General features: G+C 39.4%; 1 protein-coding gene across 1 annotated transcript in view; it reads left to right on the forward strand.

Moving 5' to 3' along the window:
• The window catches only part of LOC120222009 (protocadherin-15-like), a gene marked incomplete at its 5' end in the record, with an annotated part of 248,663 nt that extends 235,205 nt beyond the window's left edge, over positions 1-13,458 (forward strand). The window contains 5 exons of the mRNA XM_039219692.1: positions 1,053-1,071; positions 2,680-2,718; positions 8,211-8,281; positions 9,135-9,243; positions 12,618-13,458. Of these exons, the coding sequence (XP_039075623.1) occupies positions 1,053-1,071; positions 2,680-2,718; positions 8,211-8,281; positions 9,135-9,243; positions 12,618-13,139 (760 nt within the window). The remainder of the gene's footprint in view (positions 1-1,052; positions 1,072-2,679; positions 2,719-8,210; positions 8,282-9,134; positions 9,244-12,617) is intronic.
• Between the last annotated feature and the right edge of the window lie 5,517 nt (positions 13,459-18,975).

Consider the following 18,975-nt stretch of genomic DNA (forward strand, 5'->3'; position numbering starts at 1 on the left):
ACCAGAAGTCACAGAAGGACCATTTCAGAAAATAAATTGTGACAGGACTAAGTAAGCATCATAGTACTATTATTTCCGACCATCTCAGTCGGCGATGCCTTACCCACTTGATATTTGTTCAGATAAGTAGACTTCTTGTGTAAAGGCCTTGTAATATTTTAAAGAAATTTTCTATAGATTGCTTTGTTGGACTGTAAAGTTAACGTGACTGCCTCTTGATAGCAGTTATAGTTTTGTATATCAGTCCCTAGCACCATACTCTACATATAACACTTTAGATCAACTGTTTAGGAAAGGCTAAATAAGAACTCTTCATAATTAAAGACATCCAACACTGAAAGTATTCTATATTTTGTCCCCCTCTCAAATACAGTCAAACCTTTCCCCAACTTGTGCTCCATGAACTTTACAAATCCTTACATGATACTGAATGTTTGGCTATTATACCTCTGATAGTATTCAACTGTTTTATTATGTCTGATAATGCCATTGACCCTTAAAGACCAGTCAGTATTTTTCATTCATTATTTTTAGAATAAACTGATGCAAACAGACACACACACACACACACACACACACACACAAAAGCCTTACAAATGTTCAGGAGAATGTATTCTAGACATTGAGGTAATTTTTTTTTTATCCTGTACCAATATGTTTTTCTTGTATAAAACACCAGTTTCCCCAAATGAGTACCTTATATGTATCAAATCTTGTCTAGGATAGAGATGATATAGCATACTTTTAATCCACTTGACAATAACAGAGTCAAAGTGTGTTATTCTACACTGCTGGGATAGAATAGACTGTGTATGATTGGGTGTCATATGACATGTGGGTCTTGGCCGATCATGGTTTTGGTAATGCAGACAGGAAACTTCCATCCTCCTGCCCTGAAACTGCCAGAAAATGTATTTCTCACTGAGACAATTTTCAGTAAACATTACCTTCTCAGTATACTTTACATTTTTAAAAAACACTCTTATCTATAACTTTACTTAATCTGAAACTCTAAGTTGTTTAATTCTGATTTCTTTGTTTCTGCCTTGCAGGAGAGGGTATGCATCAGAGGTAAGGGCTTTATGGTATTCTGTCAAGCCTCCTAGCAAAATATTTGTGTTATAGGTAGGCTGAGTTTACATTATTTCATAGCTAGGGTATTTTCCTTTATTTCAACAAAACTTATAAATATGCTATGCTATTTATGCTCTTTTATGCCTGTTACCATTTTGTTTGGGGGTTTTAAGTGGGTGAACAAACCTCAAATGCTCACCTTTTCAAGGATAAATTTATTTTTTCCTGAATTGATGTTATTTGATGTTGTGACATTCCACCAAATTTCTTTCTTTAAGGCCATAAACCTAATGTTAGCCTCCTTAGCTTTTGGCCTTTTTGCCAGTCCAAAGCTCCTTCCCAATACATTAGAGCTTAAGATCTTAAACAGTTGTGAAAAGTCAGACTATTAGAAAGCTCTGGCTTTTTGATCATGTTCATTTGACTCTCAGTCAGCAGAGAAGATAGTGGTCATTCTGGCCAGCGGTAGCTGGCTAGCCACTCCGAGAGTGGTGTTGCCAATGAGGTCACTGAGAGCCCACCAGAGTTTAGCAGACAGCTTCCCAGTCAAGACAGTGAAATGAGCACACAACCTAATTGGTCGGTCGTTTGGGAATGCACAAGTCCTTATGTGTTTGGAGATCAAGGTGGATGCATTTAAGAATAACTGGGTTTGTGGACCATGCTAATAGCTAACAGACTGGATTAGAATATCTCTAATTCCAACTTCCTGCTTCCTTAAATGAATGCCTTAACTAGACAAAGCTCGCTCACAGCCATGCTGTGGAAACTGTAGCCCTTCAGTCACATAGCTGTGCCATTGGTCCTTTCAAATGTCTGGTTCACTGCTGGGACTTCTCCCGGAATTCCTCTGCCCACGTTCCCGGTGCTTACTCTTGTGTAGCTATCCCCCACTCCTCAAAGAGTAGAGAAGCCGCCATTTGAACAGTGTATCTTGTTCCCATCTGGTTGGAGTATAAATTATACAGAGACCTTGTTTCCTTTTAGTAAGTATGGGTGAGATTGGGAGGCAGTAAGTGATCCCCACAAAGTCCAAGGAAGGACGATTTCCCTAATCACAAAGGATCTTCGAAAGCGTGCCTAATGCCTGACTGTAAGCAACCCATGTTTTGGTAAACAGAAAAATGGGGAGCATTTCTTAAATATGATGATGAGTATATTACAACTGTGTCATGATTTTGTGCGCTCTCCTCTTCTTACTGGTGAACTTGATTGCATTTAATGTGGGGAGAAAAAAAGAGGGGCAATTTAAAACAAGGTTAGACTTGCTCAAAAGGATTGTGTGGCACTTAAAGTGCTTTTAGAATCATAAGTAACTCTTTATATTAAGTTTGAACCAAAAAGTTATATATAGGTTTTTAATCATTAAGACTATTAACTTTGATGTTAATCAAAACAATGATGATATTTTTTAAAAAATCATTATTTTATGTTCTAACATAAATAGTCAAAATACTGCTTGGTATCACATGAATGATAAATCATAATCCCAAGGTAACCAGTTTTAAGCTGTGGCCCTTTTTTTCCCTCTCTTTTTAATCATGATCTTCCTTTTCCACGTGAATTACTTTCTAAACCTTTTTCTATTTTAATTTCCTTTGGCAGCAACAGCAACTGCTGAGGCCTTCTCTTCTTAAACCAGAGGTATCAATTTTCTTTTCTTTACAACCTCGCTGAGCCTTCAGAATTAAGCCCCTGTTACATGTAGGCAGACTGGGTGACTCCCAACACTATTTTACAAGACAGAAAAGAGGTGGTTTAACATTGAAACAAATAAATAAGTAAGTACACAAATCACTTCTCTCCTGGCTGCTGGGGGCTGAAATTCCAAACCTTTAGCTTCATTCTCTAGGAGTTAGACAGAGAAGCCCTTTGCTCCTGTTGAAAACAAACTCTCATTGAAGGAGACAGATCATGAACCTGATTGATCATTCTCTTGTCTCCGAGAATCGAGATAAATCAGAACTGTTCCTGAGATGGGGTCAGGACTAGGCAGGGTTTGAGGAAAGAGCTCTGGCCTCTGTACTGAAATAAGAAAGGTAGAGATTGGGTTGTGATTGACAGTCTTTAATCCTTTCACGGAATTCAAATAAACTGCCTTTGGGCACATGTCTATTTCAAAATGCCTAGGACATTTTTGCAGCCATGAGAAAAAAAGATAATCAGAATTATACAATAAATGCATATAATTTGTATCTATTTGTATACAGTAGCTAAATTTTAAAAAAATAATGTTAATTTTCAATGTCTATTTCTTTTGGCATATTTAGATGCCAAAGTGGTATCTAAGTGGGTAAGTAGTTAGAACTGACTCTCCAGAATTTGGAGGTTGAGTGGCAGGAATATTTCAACTTTTGTAAAGTTTTAGCAAACATTTCCATAGACTATTGAATCAGATAACTCAGACTTAAGATTCAAATGGCAGTTACTGGATACAAAAGCATAGTCAAGATGTGCACCCTCGGTTTTATGTTCTCTAAAATCTTGGCAGTAATATTGAATATACAAGCTCCTACCTCAGGTAGGAAGAAACTCAGAAAATGGTAGTAATACTGTTGCTTTTGCTTGCCTTGGTATACATGTTTACACTTTGTCAGTAATTTACTAAATTAATCCTGTCTTGTCTGTGTGGTAAGAAAAAAATGTGGGGCAATGGGGACTGCATGGAACAGCAGAGAGGGTTGATATTTCCTGTCTGTTCTGGCCCGTTAGGGAGCCTAATGGCTGCCATGTCCTTCTTCCTTGTATGTATGTGTGTGTGTATGTATGTATCTACCTACCTACCTATTATCTACCTATAATCACTCTTTCTATCATCTATCTATCTATAATCTATTTATCTATCTATCATCTATCAATCATCTATCTCTGCATAGTTGATGCTCTGCTCTTCAATAATTGATGGTATAGGAATCCAAGAGGGACCCTTCAGATTATTCCCTTCTACCAACTTCTGTCTTTTTCCACCCAGCTCAGACTAGAGTGACTGACTCTAGGATTAAGTTTCCTGGATTCCTTTCCAATTGCTTCTATCCTTCTATAATATTTTTTAAGTTGTCTGATGACAGATATATGTCATATTCTCCCTCTAGGAGAATAAAAGTGCGTGTGTGTGTGTGTGTCTGTAAGGAAATTATTTGATTCTACCTTAAAATCTGAAATCCACTCAGTTGCATTATGTTTCCATAAATATTTGTTTTTCCTTATTGCCAAAAGTTACTGAAATTCAAAATCACTTTTGTTTTTAATTGTTGTAAGGACACATAATTTCTGATCTTCCCTCTTAAAAAATTTTTACATGTGCAATACAGTGTGGTTGACTATAATAACACAGTGTTGCACAGAATATCTTTAGAACTTTTCCATCCTGCTTCATTGAAACTCTATGCCAGTTGAAAGCAGTCCCACATTTCTCCCTCTCCCCACCCATGGCAAGAGCATTCTAGATTGATGATTTTAGATACCTTGTACAATGGTATCATGCGGTATTTATCCTTCTGTGATTGGCTTATTTAACCTAGCATAACATTCGCAAGGTTCATTTGTGGTGTTGCATATGGCAGCAACTGCTTCTTTTTTTAAAATTTTTTAACGTTTATTTTTTGAGAGAAAGACAGAGCATGAGTAGGGGAGAGGCAGGGAGAGAGAGAGGGACACACAGAATATGAAGCAGGTTCCAGGCTCTGAACTGACAGCACAGAGCACGGACCATGGGATCATGACCTGAGCCAATGTTGAATGCTTAACTGACTGAACCACCCAGGCATCTCTTACCCCCTTCTTTTTTAAGGGTGAAAGATATTCCACTGTATTTATGTACTGCATTGAACATTTAGCTTTCAACTTCAAAATCTTTTGGTGGTCTTTTCTCAGTCTCCATATATATTACACTAAACATGCCTTCGCCAAGGCTTTTAAAAGCATAAGTACTGAAATCAGTTTGCTTCATTTAAACCAATATAATTGTGTTGGGTTTTAGATGCCTGAAAAGTCTAAGCTTACCAATATGAAAAATATAGGTAGAGATATAGATTTATATTTAAAGTATTAAGTTTGAATAACTTAAATTTAGAGCTTAAGTTTGTCCCAGTTCTTATTAACCTCATTTCCCAACCCCATTTTCTATAATTAGCACTTTTTGTTGAAATGTAACTACAGACATAAAAGTATACAAGTGAAAATGAACAGCTAGAAAAATCTTTATAAAGTGCACACCCCCTACAAACTTTCTATAATCTTGTCCATGTTAACACCCAGATACTATTTCTCCTTTCCCCCAATGACTCAGTTGGCTTCTTTGTTTTTTCCTAAGTTAAGTATGTTAGGTCAAAAATATATCTGATAGATAGATATAGATAGATAGACATAGATTATATATAATTTATATATGTATATAGATACAGATATATAGAATATCTATAATTTATATATATAAATATATATACATATAAATTTCAGCTTTAAGTATATTTTTAAAAATCCTAAGTAATTTATTTATTTTTATAGTTTATTGTCAAGATGGTTTCCATATAACACCCAGTGCTCATGGTTTCCTGTCCACATTCAGGTCCTTCATCCATTCTGAGTTTATTTTTGTGTATGGTGTAAGAAAGGGTCTCGTTTCATTCTTCTGCATGTTGCTGTCCAGTTCTCCCAGCACGTTCTGTTAAAGAGGCTGTCTTTTTTCCACTGGATACTCCTTCCTGCTTTGTCAAAGATTAGTCAGCCATGCATTTGTGGGTCAAATTTTGGGTTCTCTGTTCTATTCCATGGGTGTGTCTGTTTCTGTGCCAAGACCATACTGTCCTGATGATGACAGCTTTGTAGTAGAGGCTAAAGTCTGGGATTGTGATGCCTCCTGTTTTGGTTTTCTTCCTCAATAGTACTTTGGCTCCTTGGGGTCTTTTGTGGTTCCATACAAATTTTAGGATAGTTTGTTCTGGCTTTGAGAAGAATGCTGGTGCAATTTTGATTGGGATTGCATTGAATGTGTAGATTGCTTTGGGTAGCGTTGACATTTTAACAACATTTATGTCTCCGATCCATGAGCATGGAATGTTTTTCCACTTCTTTGTATCTTCAATTTCCTTTATAAGTTTTCTATAGTTTTCATCATACAGATCTTTTACATCTTTGGTTAGGTTTATTCCTAGGTATTTGATGGGTTTTTTTGTGCAATTGTGAATGGGATCATTTTCTTGATTTCTTTTACTGTTGCTTCATTATTGGTGTATAAACATGCAACTGATTTCTGTATGTTGATTTTGTACCCTGCGACTTTGCTGAATTCGTGCATCATTTCTAGTAGGCTTCTGGTGGAGTCTGTTGGGTTTTCTATGTAGAGTATCATGTCATCTGCGAAAAGTGAGAGTTTGACTTCATCTTTGAAAAAAATATATCTAATATATATCTATATATCATATATCTATATAGATCATGTATAATTTATATATATACACACATATATATAAATTTCAGCTTTAAGTATATTTTACAGAATTCTAAGTAAGTTAAAGTATACATTGTTGCGTGTTGCCAGTTGGTGAGAACCATTATCTTTTTTACCAAATTTCAATTATATAGTTATCCCCTGAGGTCACCATGCTATACATTCAATCCCCAGACTGTTCTCATCTTATAGTGAAAATTTATACCCTTTTACCAACTTTTCCCCTCCCCCCCACCCCCTGATAACCTCTTCGCTAATCTCCTTTTCTAGGAGTGTGCCTTTTTATTTATCTTTATGTATTTTTGTGCCCCACATATGACTGATACCATCCAGTGTTTGCCTTCCTGTGTCTGGCTTGCTTTACTTAATGTAGCACTCGCGGATTCTACCCGTGATGTCACAAACGGCAGGATTTTCTTCTAACTGTAGACTTGGAGAGCACAGCGGCAGTATGGTAGCCAGTGAGGCTCAGACAAGGTACTCATATCACTGCTTAAAAATTTTTCATGTGGCTTCTAACTCACATATCCATTTGTCTGTTTTAAAGCTTATATAAAGAGGACTATATAGAATCATGTGTTTCATTTGTACCTGACTGCTTTTGTTCATCATTCTGTTTGGGAGATTCATCTCTGTTCCTGTGTGAGGTAGGAGTGAGTATCTCATTGACTTTTGCTTTGGTTCTAGTTTTCGGCTTTTACAAATGGATTTTGGCGCACACTTATGTTCAGCATATAAACTGAACTATTTTGAATTTTTGTCCAAGGCTATGCATATATTTGGCATTACTATTACTGCCAAACATTTTCCAAAGGATTTGTGCATTTAGAATCTCTCCAGAAGTGTAGGAGACTTCCCGTTGCCCCATGTCACTGCCAAAACATGGTGCTGCTGCTCTTTGGGTTAGCTTGTTTTAGCCATTCTGGTGGGCAAACTGAAGCATGTTTCTTTTTTTAAAGTTCTTTTTATTTATTTTGATAGAGAGCAAGTGGGGAAAGGGCAGAGAGAGAGGAAAAGAGAATCCCAAGTAGGCCTCTCACTATCAGCACAGAGCCCAACTGAGGGCTCGCTCTCATGAACCATGAGAACATGACCTGAGCTGAAATCAAGTGTCAGTTACTTAACTGACTGAGCCACCCAGGCACCCCATAGAATTAGCAAGAGATTTTAAAATGTAAACATCCCTGAGTGGTCTCACATATTAATGTTCTGTTTAATTAATGTATAAATGATCATCGTCAGATCCTTTGATAAAAATAAGTGTAATGAATACAAGTGCTCCAGGTGCTATGAAGCTGTTAACTTTCTATGGTCAAGGTCAAGGTCTAATGGTCAAGGCTAAAGTCTGTTAATAATACAAGTTAAAATAGAGTGAAAAGTTTCCACTGGCAGTTTGTAAAGTTACCCGAGAACAAATGATATGCTCATCTGTAATCTTTAATAGATTCCCCATTAGAAGAAATGTCCCTTTTTTGTACTCCCTCCATCCTAACAACATCACTTTATTACACGTCAAATAGTTGGAGTCGGAAAAAAAGTTTTGAATATGTTTAACATTTGTAATTGAAGTTTTTTGGCAGGAGTGCTCTCAGAGTCTTGGGATTCTAGGTCTGGAAATCTAAATTCATTTGATCTGAAATGTGGTAAGAATTTATTTTCAACTGCAATTTCTCTTTTTGAACAATAGGAGTTATCCATGGAGTCTGGAATTGATCCTGGCCAGGAATTTGGACAAGATTATTACAGTTATGAACATGGGTACATCTTCAGTTTTTTTAATCCAGTATCAATCTTTTTTATGAATAATGAGCTATTAAATATTACTAGCATTTGTGTTGCAAATGTGATTTCATCTGTTTGTTTCATCCTTGAAATTGAATTATGTGTCTACTTTTAATTCCAATCAGGTTTTATCTATTTTTTCTTTGCATACTCAGTTCTGGTTTGGTGTTCTATGCTGGTATTGACCACAGCTCTAATGTGGCAGTAAAATGATTCAAACTTATTTAAATGAGAAATAGGAGTCAAACATATTTGCTCAATTCCTGAATTCACCCTTTATTTTATAGGGTACGTTTAACATTTTATCTACCTAGTCAGCCTCAAGACTTGCCAAGGAGAAATTAGGAAGAAAACATACTTTAGAACCCAGTGATAAGCAGTTCGAGCCGCCCTACACACACATTAACTGCTGTTGCAAAAACAGAGGGAGAATGCAAACACCATCCCAGATCATGTCTGAAGCAGGATTTCGCTGTAATGATAGAAACATTATGTTGTGAACAAGCTATTAGTTTTACAAAGAACCTTCTAAATTCTTCAGCTCATTAAGGAACGATCTGCTGTTCTCTTCATGCTAGCCTCTCCCCAAACTTGAATCTGAAATAACCTGACTCTTTTTGCTGTTATTGCAGGGTACCATCATGGCAAAAACCATTGGCCACCAGGTTGTAGTTCTTAGCCTATGGTTTTGTAACTAGTTGGTTGACAAGGAGTGTGATAGGTGCTATAAGAGAGGTCTGTTGAGTAAGTGATGAAGACAAAAAAGAAATTAGTCAAGGTTACATGAACCACACAGAAGCGTGTTGAAAGTTTTAAGTTTCTGTTACAGGTATGAGATGCCTCAATATGGAAGCCGTCGCCGTCTGTTACCGCCCACTGGACCAGAGGAGTACGGTGAGGTGGTTGGTGAAGCAGAGGAGGAATATGAGGAAGAAGAGGTAAGATGATGTTTATCTCTATTGGAATAGTAGGCTACAACATACTTCAAAAGTCAGAACTCCTTTTCACTTAGTACATGTTTTCCATAGAAATTGTATAATGCTCACCACTTCACCATTTTGTTTATAGAAGGAAATTAACAGTTGTGTATATTTATTTCCTTCTATAAAATGTTAAATGCCTGGAAGAAAGCCACAGTGAAGTTCATATTTTCTAAAATCCTAAAAATGACTCCACAAAGATAACATTATAATCAAGTACATGAAGTCTTTTGCCAAACACTGGTCACTTTGGTTCCCGCGTTGTCTAGCGTATCTAAAAATCATGAACACAGTATAGTTGTCAAACAGAAGGAAAATATCGCCACCAGTATTTTTAATGGAATTCTGTCACTTAGATTTTAATTAACAGGAGTCATTTATATACTTGTCAAAAATATTTACTGGGAACATTTATCAAAAATCAAAATGAAAACAAATGTGACTGTAGTTTACCCTGTTCAAAATTAATAGACACATTTCACATAAACCTCTCAGGTAAAGTGTCATAATTTCCCAATTATTTAGAATTTGTTTAAGGAAACACAAAGTGTTTCATCAACATATAGGGATGGGAGACAGAAGAGATGATGATTACTTCTTTCTCTTTTGATCTAAGACGCAAAGTAAACTCAGTAAGATAAAGAAATGCGAAAGCATTAGGTTTTGGCGTTGCGAAGTACAAGCCAAAATAAAATACGTTTTCGTGGTCACACTGCCTGGATGCAGCAGAGAACCGTGCACTCGGTCTCCACGACTAGTTACAGAACCTGCAGATTCATCCCTGCCTAACTTGTGCGGGACAGCGTCACCTGGTAAGCAGCCCCCAGCTCATACTTCAATTGCGTTTTCGTGATTTTCAGGAAGAGGCCAAGAAAATTAAAAAACCTAAAGTTGAAGTTAGAGAGCCTAGTGAGGAGGAGGAAGTCGTGGTCACCATCGAGAAGCCGCCGGCCGAGCCCCCCTACACGACGTGGAAGAAGGCCAGGATATTCCCAATGATCTTCAAGAAGGTGAGAGGCCTGGCTGAGAGGAGGGGCGCCGCGGACCTCGAGGGCGAGGAGTGGCGGAGGCGCCTGGAGGAAGCGGACAAGGACTATCTGAAACTCACCCTGGACCAAGACGAAGCCACGGAGAGCACGGTGGAGTCCGAGGAGGAATCCTCCAGCGACTACACGGAGTACAGCGAGGAGGAATCCGAGTTCAGCGAGTCGGAGACCACGGAAGAGGAGTCCGAGTCCGAGACGCCCTCGGAGGAGGAGGGGGAGGAGGAGGAGAGCTCTACTCCCGAATCCGAAGAGTCAGAGTCCACGGAGTCGGAAGGGGAGAAGGCCAGGAAAAACATCTTTCTGGCCAGACGGCGGCCAGTTGTTGAAGAGGTCAAGGAGGTCAAGGGGAGAAAAGAGCGGCCTCCCGAAGAGCCTGCGGAGGAGCCCAGGGAGGAGGAGGAGGAAGGGGCGGCGGCAGGCGAGGGGAGTGAGCTGGCCTCCTCGGAGGGGCCCGCAGAGGCTGCGGTCACCGAGGAGGGCGGCGCAGAGGCCCCATCGGGGGAGGAGGGCTCGGCCAGCGGGGAGGAGTCGGAGCCAGGCAGGAGCGGCAGCAGCAGCAGCAGCAGCAGCGAGAGCCTGTCCGGGGGCCCCTGGGGCTTCCAGGTGCCGGCGCAGGACAGCAGAAGGGACACGCGCCGCGACAAGCGTCCGGGAGGCCCCGAGGGCTACGACACGGCCCTCTGAGGGCAGGGACAGGTGGGAGCGTGCGGTGCCCCTTGCCCTGTGTGCTGTGCCTTCTGTGTGCTGTCCCTCAGGGAGGACGGGGGCCTCCCCTCTGTGTGACCTGAGGCTGCAAGCACGCCCGCGAAGTGCGGCACCTGTCGTCCACGCGCACGTGTGTGGGAGGGCACACGACTCCGCTTTCCTCCGCGCGGCGGACGACAAGTGACTCATCGGTGTTTACCGCTTCCCAGTGGGGCCCCTGTTCATGCTATGGCTCACGTCTCTCCAGCGATGCCGGCCGGCGGCGTGGCTTCTGCGAATCCATACCGGGTTCTGGACGCAACCCGCAGCAGTGGCGTCTCTCGAAGTCCGCTTCTGCCTATGTGTACAGTTACACGGGCAAAACCTATTCTGAAAAACAGCACAGGGGCGCCACTTAATTTCCGACTCTTGATTTCAGCTCAGGTCATGATCTCAGGGTTCTTGGGACGGAGCCCCATATCAGGGTCTGTGCTGCCAGCGCAGAGCCTGCTTGGGATTCTCTCTCTGCTCCCCCCCCCCCCTCCCTTGCATGTGCTTTCCCTCCCTCTCTCTTAAATCAAATAAATAAACTTAAAAAGAATCTCAAACATGTTCATACAGGTTTGTAGCTGACACTTTGAAATACTAGAAGCTAAATGAAATAAGTGTTAAAAATGAAGTTTATACCATTTCTTTTCTTTTTCCACTGTGGGTAGGGGTCACCAAAGATTTAGGAAAAAAAATGAGTTGACTTGAATTTTTATAAAACATTCTTCTGGAAATCAGAAAAGCTTAATTACTGTGACACGTAGGTAGTTCACATATAAGGAGAAGGTGAAACCATTTTGAGAATAAACTAGCATTGGTTAACCTTCACTCCTTGTCGTGTCTGACTTGGATTGGTAAAAGAACAACTTGTAGAAATGTCCACTGTGTTTCAGTTGCTTCCTAGAGGAAAGTTTACAACACTTCATTTACGGTTTTGTGTATTATTGGATACATTATTCAGGATGGGAAGATATTTTCTTTCTAGTTAACTTATATTTAAATAAAATATACATAACATATACTAAATGCAAGATATTTAAATATATTTAAATGAAGTATACAGAACACTAGGATACTTCAAGAATACAAAATGTTTGGCTAATAAATAGTGGAGGGCTTAATTAGGAATTAGAATAATGTGGGCTTAAAAAATCTTTAAAATTTGGGGAAACGAAGTATTAGTATGAACAGGATCTACTGATGCTATGCATACCTTCTGATTTGACCTCCCGAAGAGCGCAGCCACTGTCCAACGATGGATGAGATCCTCACTGCAATATAAACAATAGGCTCGTTTTTCACATAGAACAGCAACTCGATCTACAAGAACCCAAGTGGCCTGCAGTGTCTGCTCCTTGAGGGAGCCACACTTCATCCTGAGAAGGGACGCCCAGCGGGCTGGGCCGCGAAAGGACAGTGGCTTCTCTCTCCCTCTCTCAGTTCTTTACCTCCGACAGCTTTCCCTTAAAGGTGTTGAATTTCACAGGCCTTGTGCCCTCTGCCCCTCCCTCCGATACCCGTGACCTTGACTTTTCTTGTCTTTTCTCCCGGCAGTGGGCGAGGAGACGGATGATCAAGCTGGTCGTGGACCGCGAGTGCGAGGCCAGCTCCACCGGAGAAGACAGCGCCCCCGAGTGTCAGAGGAAGCGGGCGCACCCTCGCGGCCCGCACAGCAACGTCAACGGCAACATCTACGTTGCACAGAACGGCTCCGTGGTGCGAACCCGCCGGGCCTGCCTCGCTGATACCTTAAAAGCCGCTTCCCCTGTGCGCCTGGGGAGGCACTTTAAGAAACTCGACAAGCTGGCAGTGACACAGGAGGAGAATGTCCCCCTGAACACGTTGTCCAAGGGGCCCTTTTCCACGGAGAAGAGGAACACAAGGCCCACCCTGGTCACGTTCGCCCCTTGCCCCGTGGGGACCGACGGCTCTGCAGGGCGGCCGCTGGGCCCCAGGCTGAAAAGCACAGCTGAACAGGACCCTCTGGAAGTCCACAGCGACCACACGCACTCCGACGACGAGGAGCTCTGGATGGGCCCGTGGAATAACTTGCATATACCAATGACAAAACTGTGACCGGAGTTTTGTAAGGAGTTATTTTCATTTTTACTTCAGTTTTTAATAAACTGCGCTTTTTATGGTCACTGAGAAAACGACGTATGGGATTTATATCATGCACACAAGCGAAAACTTTGGACAATATGCTTTAAACTTTAAAAAGAGACAAATTTGCACTCACATTTGTATCGATTACTTGTTCTTCCCGGAAAATCTTTTTGGACTCTCAATTCACTAAATAACATCTCATAAATTACACCTCATTTCAACGTACCATTTAGCCGTTTTGCTGGGTCTTGGTTTTTTTCTTCATTTTAATAAATAATTTACTAAGTAATCACTTATATTTTGTTGATTAACACAGACGACTTCATGTCCAGCTTCACAGAACTTTCTTCAGTACATGGGAAAAAATGGGAAAAAAATTTATATTAGAGGGTTTTACAGGTAATGGGTTTATACAGCTGCTGTCTACACCATACTGATTTTTTAAAAGAGTAATAGAATTACAAAGTGATAGCAAATGTGGGAATCTTCTGTAAATTAGGAATCATGAGCCTGTTTTCCTTCTTGTCCAATATAAAGTTTTTCAGAATTTTGCCCATGTATCTGTTGACCTTTTAAGGAACACTCGATGCCCTCTTTTAGAAACTATCATTTGCAGTATTCCCTGGTGTTTCCCCTCAACCCCACCCCCTTTGCACACACACTTTACAAACAAACACTGTATCCACACCATAGTATAACTGAGTTTTGCCATCTGAAGTGAAATACTTATTTGGAGTAGCACAGAAATCTAACCCTCAGCAAAAGCTTACTGAGGTGAGAGAGGATCAAATAGGCAATAGTACATCTGGAACCTCAATTTCAATATGGAAGACAATAAAATCAGAGAAGTCTCATGTTCATGCCATTGGACACGAATGTTTTAGAAACTCAGTATAAAGGACTTTGGCAGGGTCAAGAATTCATCTAATATGTCCAATGCCTAGGAAAGGTTATACACCCTTAGCCTCAAGTATATTATGGTATTTCACTTCTGAGCTCCAGTTTATTTATAGAATATTCTAATGATGGTAATATTTAGATACATAAAGTGCAGAACCAGATGATGATTACCTGGACATTTTTCTTCTTTATCGAAGAACACAGTCATGATTTTTCACCACTAAACAAAGCACAGTGTTTCACCATCCACAGAAATGAAAACCAAGTTTCCTTTCAAAAAAAGGAAAAAATCCCAGATACTTGCCTTGTGTGTTGCATAGTCTCCAGATGTTAAAAGGATGACACTATAAAGAGACTTCAGAATCTTACTGAATAGGACTTCATATGGTATAGCTAGAGTTCACCTCAAATCTCGTGCAGTACTGACCCAGTTCAGATTTCCATACATTTCTCTCATGCATGCTTATTATATGGTGGAAAGAGACAGAATAATGCACTCTTATTTTCTCTCTCACGTTTCATAGTTTAAAAATAGCTGATTATAATGCTGTTTCCTCATTTCCAAAGTGAAATGAATTGTATGTAACATAAATTTGCCAACTTATATAAGTAGTAGGTTTTAATTTCAGGTTTCAAAAAGTACTTGAGATCAATTGCAGGAACATCTCATTTCTCTGACATTATTGGAAATCGATGCCTTCTTTCCCCTTGCCAGAAAAACTACCAGCATAATTGGAAAGGAATAGGACATTCTAACATTCACTTCTTAGAAATCTAGAATCGTCCTCATACCCCTAGGTCTACTAACACACATCCACATTCTCTCAAGATCCCAAGGTGGTTTGTATGAATATTACATTTTGAGAAACAATTATCTATACATTGAACTCCAGGTCTTCTTACTCCTTCAAACACTAAAGCAATTGTTTGTAACATAACATATTTTAGACACAAGTTAGAGTAAGCATATTATATTTTCCTATTTGCTTAGGCATAGATCACTAAATATAATTTATTATTTTCCTGATGTCCGAGGGAGGGTCATCTCAACTAGTACCCCATGGTATTCACTCTGCCAAGAGCTTTATCTGATTTTGGTTTTCTCTTTCTCCAATTTCAGGCTGTGATATTTAGCTAATTTTGTCACTTGAGCCTCTCTCTAAAACTTATCTTCCAGTTTATTTCTAATTTCCTGGTGAGAAAGTTTCTGTCTCTGTTTGTTTTGCTTGTTATTGAAAAACCATGAAGCTTGACATAGCGATCAGCTATGTGGATTCAAACAAAAGTCTGGCGATTCTCAGATGCTTTGGGAGATTGCTATTGGGATCTGAGCATTGTTTGAGAAATCTGAAATTGGAAGAAGGTTAATGTCCTGATAATATGAGATGTCATTGCACTTTAAGATTCAATTTATAAGAAGAAATATAAAAATATCACAAGCTACTTAGCAGACATTTTTTAGCAATTTCAAGTTGATCATTTCAGTAAAACCACTCATGGGGTTAACCTGTCCCTAAATGAGTGAAGTTAGTATGAAGATAAGTGGTCTTTACACAGAGCAACCAAGCCAAACATTTGGTAGGTGTATTTTGAGGTCAAGTATACACGGTGGCAAGAACATAAATCTGGACTGGTTGAATAATTATTTTGATAGGACTTTCACTGTTTTGGAAAACTCCAACTCAGGGTTAAATTTGTGGAATCCAGGGGAGATGTCCAAGTAGTTTAAACGTAAGAATACTTGAAGTCAAGGATGTTTCTATGTAAATGCTTATAAAGAAATCGGTGGTTCTTTTTTCCTCCAGAGACATAGCAATTGTCGTTCTTAGTACCAGCTTTCAGTGAGGAAGCAGAATCCATAGATCCTAGCTAGTTAGGATGAGAACAAACTTATAGGACTGGAATTGTGCTAAGACCGCGGACTTGGGAAGGTGGCGTGGGCATGCAGGGCAGGGGAAACAAGAATGAAGGTCATTTGTGACTCAATGGCCATCAGATGGTGGACGCTAATCTCTTGGCCCAGTCTTCTTCTTTTCATTAATAACAGACTCTGAGAGTTGTTACAGAATCAGAGCAGTAGGTTGGCCAAAAGCACCCTTTTAAGTCCAGAAAAAAAGGTTTGCCTTGAATTTTACATGTGATATGTCATTTGTGTTATTAGACCACATTGTTTTTAGACCACATGGTTAACAGGGATGTTAAAACACATTGTGTATCCTGTTTCTTCCAAGTGCAATATGGTAGCCACTATTAAAACATCATTAATGGCATTTGTGTATCATAAAACCAGGAAAAAAATGGAATATCAATACTTGAGGGAAGAGGTTTTCTTTTACTTCATGAGTCTTGTTTTTTCTTTTGTTCTGCTTCACTTTCTGTACTCAGTACAGTAAGTGGAGCTTAGGTATACTACATCCACTAATTAGTTCAATAGGCAGAAAGTGCTAATCATCTATTCTCAGGGCAGATGCCCACTGGTGCCTGTAATAACACAGCGATAGGCTGAGGGATGGGTTCAAAATAACGCTGAGAACCTCAATGTTTACTCATAGTTGCTCCCTCTTCTCAAGCGAGAACGTGAATTCCTTTGTTCTACTATTTTCTCTCTTGTTTTTGCATTTGTGGACTTGATCTTTATAACAATCTTTACTTTTTAGATTGGTATTTTTTTTCATTGCACTCTACTTTAAATTTATGGTAAGTTAAGCACATGTACGAAAGGTTTGACTTTTGTCTATGGTTTGGGAAATTATCAGCACATTCACTGCTTTCCCCATTTCTTTATCCAAACACCTGTTTTTCCTTAACAAATATTACATTCCTGTATGAAGAATCTCAATTAGAAATTTTCAGTTAAAATGCATTGTTATTCATGACACAATGTCTCAAAAATAAATTTTCATTTGAAAGAAATGTTTCTCATTATTCTGTCAGGTGGGGATAAAAATCAGTGACTATTTTCCCATTTACATTTTTGGTATTTCAGTTTGAGAATACAACGAAAAGCCTGCCCTGCATACGCTTATCTTTGAACAAATTGGAGAAAGGAAGTCTCATTCTTTTTTATACATTTTGGTCATGTTCACATGTCACCAAGTTGTAAGAATGATGGACGCTGTGTTCCCTAAAACACTGCCTATTTAAACAATTATCATCACTAAACACAAAGGTGTTCACTTATAATTGGTTACAAAGAACTACTAACCGGAATAAATATATCAAAAAGCATAGTCAAGACAAATCTACATTGTGTCTTTTAACATGATCGAGTCTGATGTTTCAGAGATCTACAATTTGTACGCTTGTGTCTTCATCTATCTACCCATTCATCTGCCTCTCTGGCTATAGAAAAGCTGTTCATATTTCCCTGTCCACATACAGCTCAGTTTAACTTCATAATGCAGCTGATGATGTAATAATCCCAATTACCTTTTATCTCAAACAGGATTGGTAAGAATGGATTTTCTAAAACAACCATGGTAAAGATCGAGAGAATTCTCGGTCCATTACCATTCTAGCATTTATATCATGGAACAGAGTTTTATTTATCTCTGTATTTCCAGGGCCCCCACACACCTTACATAAACGACAGTTGTTGAGAAAAGTATTACTTTTTTTTTTAAATGTTCATTTATTTTGAGAGAGAGAGAGACAGAGAGAGAGAGAGAGGGAGGCCCAAGAGTGGGCAGAAAGAGAGGGAAAGAGAATCCTAAGCAGGCTCTACATTGTCAGTGCAGATCCTGACACAGGGCTCAAACCCACAAACTATGAGATCATGACCTGAGCTGAAACCGGGAGTTGGATGCTTAACCGACTGAACCACCCTGGCGTCCCCCACAAAAGACTGCATTTAATAGAGTGAGTTAATTTTAGCCCCATCACTGTAGAACTTTAGCCATGGCATTTTAAAATTTATCCCATTAGAAAATGCAATAACATCCACCTCAATTAAGAGATAAAATCAGATATTTAATCTGCACATGTTTTGCTGCTCTATAGTACTGTATGTAAAGAATAAAAGATTAGAATACTTCCTTTGCATTCTTATTCATAAATAGGCCTTCTAATACGTTCATGGCTAAATGCCCATGTAAATTTGATCTATTCCACACTGTAGATATTCTAAATTAGTAGCAAGTATGTTTCTTGTCCATGGTACTGAAAAACGTATAGGTTTTCAAAGAGAAAAGAAACATATGGATAGGTGTTCCCTCTGACTTGGTCTTCTGTGTGTGTGAATGTATGTGTGTGTGTGTGTGTGTGTGTGTGTGTGTATGTGTGTGTGTGTGTGTGTGTAAAGCACCTGTGAAAACAGCACCGTGCGATGCTTGTACTACAGGAAGACTGGTGACCTCATGTGTACGTGTACCAGGGACCACTGAGAATTCTTGTGTAAAACCTGCTTCATTTTATTTTATTTATTTTCTAATAGTTTTATTTTTATTTTTGAGACAGAGCATGATTGGGGGAGGGTCAGAGGGAGAGGGAGACACAGAATCTGAAGCAGCCCCAGGCTCTGAGCTGCCAGCACAGAACCTGACGCGGGGCTTGAACCACGAGATCATGACCTGAGCCGAAGTCAGAAATCTAACCGACTGAGCCATCCAGGCGCCCTAAACCTGCTTCATTTTAATTTAAATACTTTAAATGCATCTTTCATATACAATAATCACCAATTGACAATGGTTCTTGAGAATTTGTTGTGAAAGAGATTTGATTTTTATCAAATCTGGCCATGTCACCTTAATCTCAACATCAACATTTACATAAATGAGTGTATAGACAAAAGCAGCTTTGGAAATGTCACTATCTGTGACTCTGTATCCCTTTACTATTTCTCTCTTCCATCTTCTATAAAAAATACAGATTTCTTAAACCCTATATAATTTACCATTTATCCCATTAG

The sequence above is a fragment of the Hyaena hyaena genome, unplaced genomic scaffold, assembly GCF_003009895.1.
Source record: "Hyaena hyaena isolate Hyena2069 unplaced genomic scaffold, ASM300989v1 scaffold_824, whole genome shotgun sequence".
In the NCBI taxonomy this organism is placed as follows: domain Eukaryota; kingdom Metazoa; phylum Chordata; class Mammalia; order Carnivora; family Hyaenidae; genus Hyaena; species Hyaena hyaena.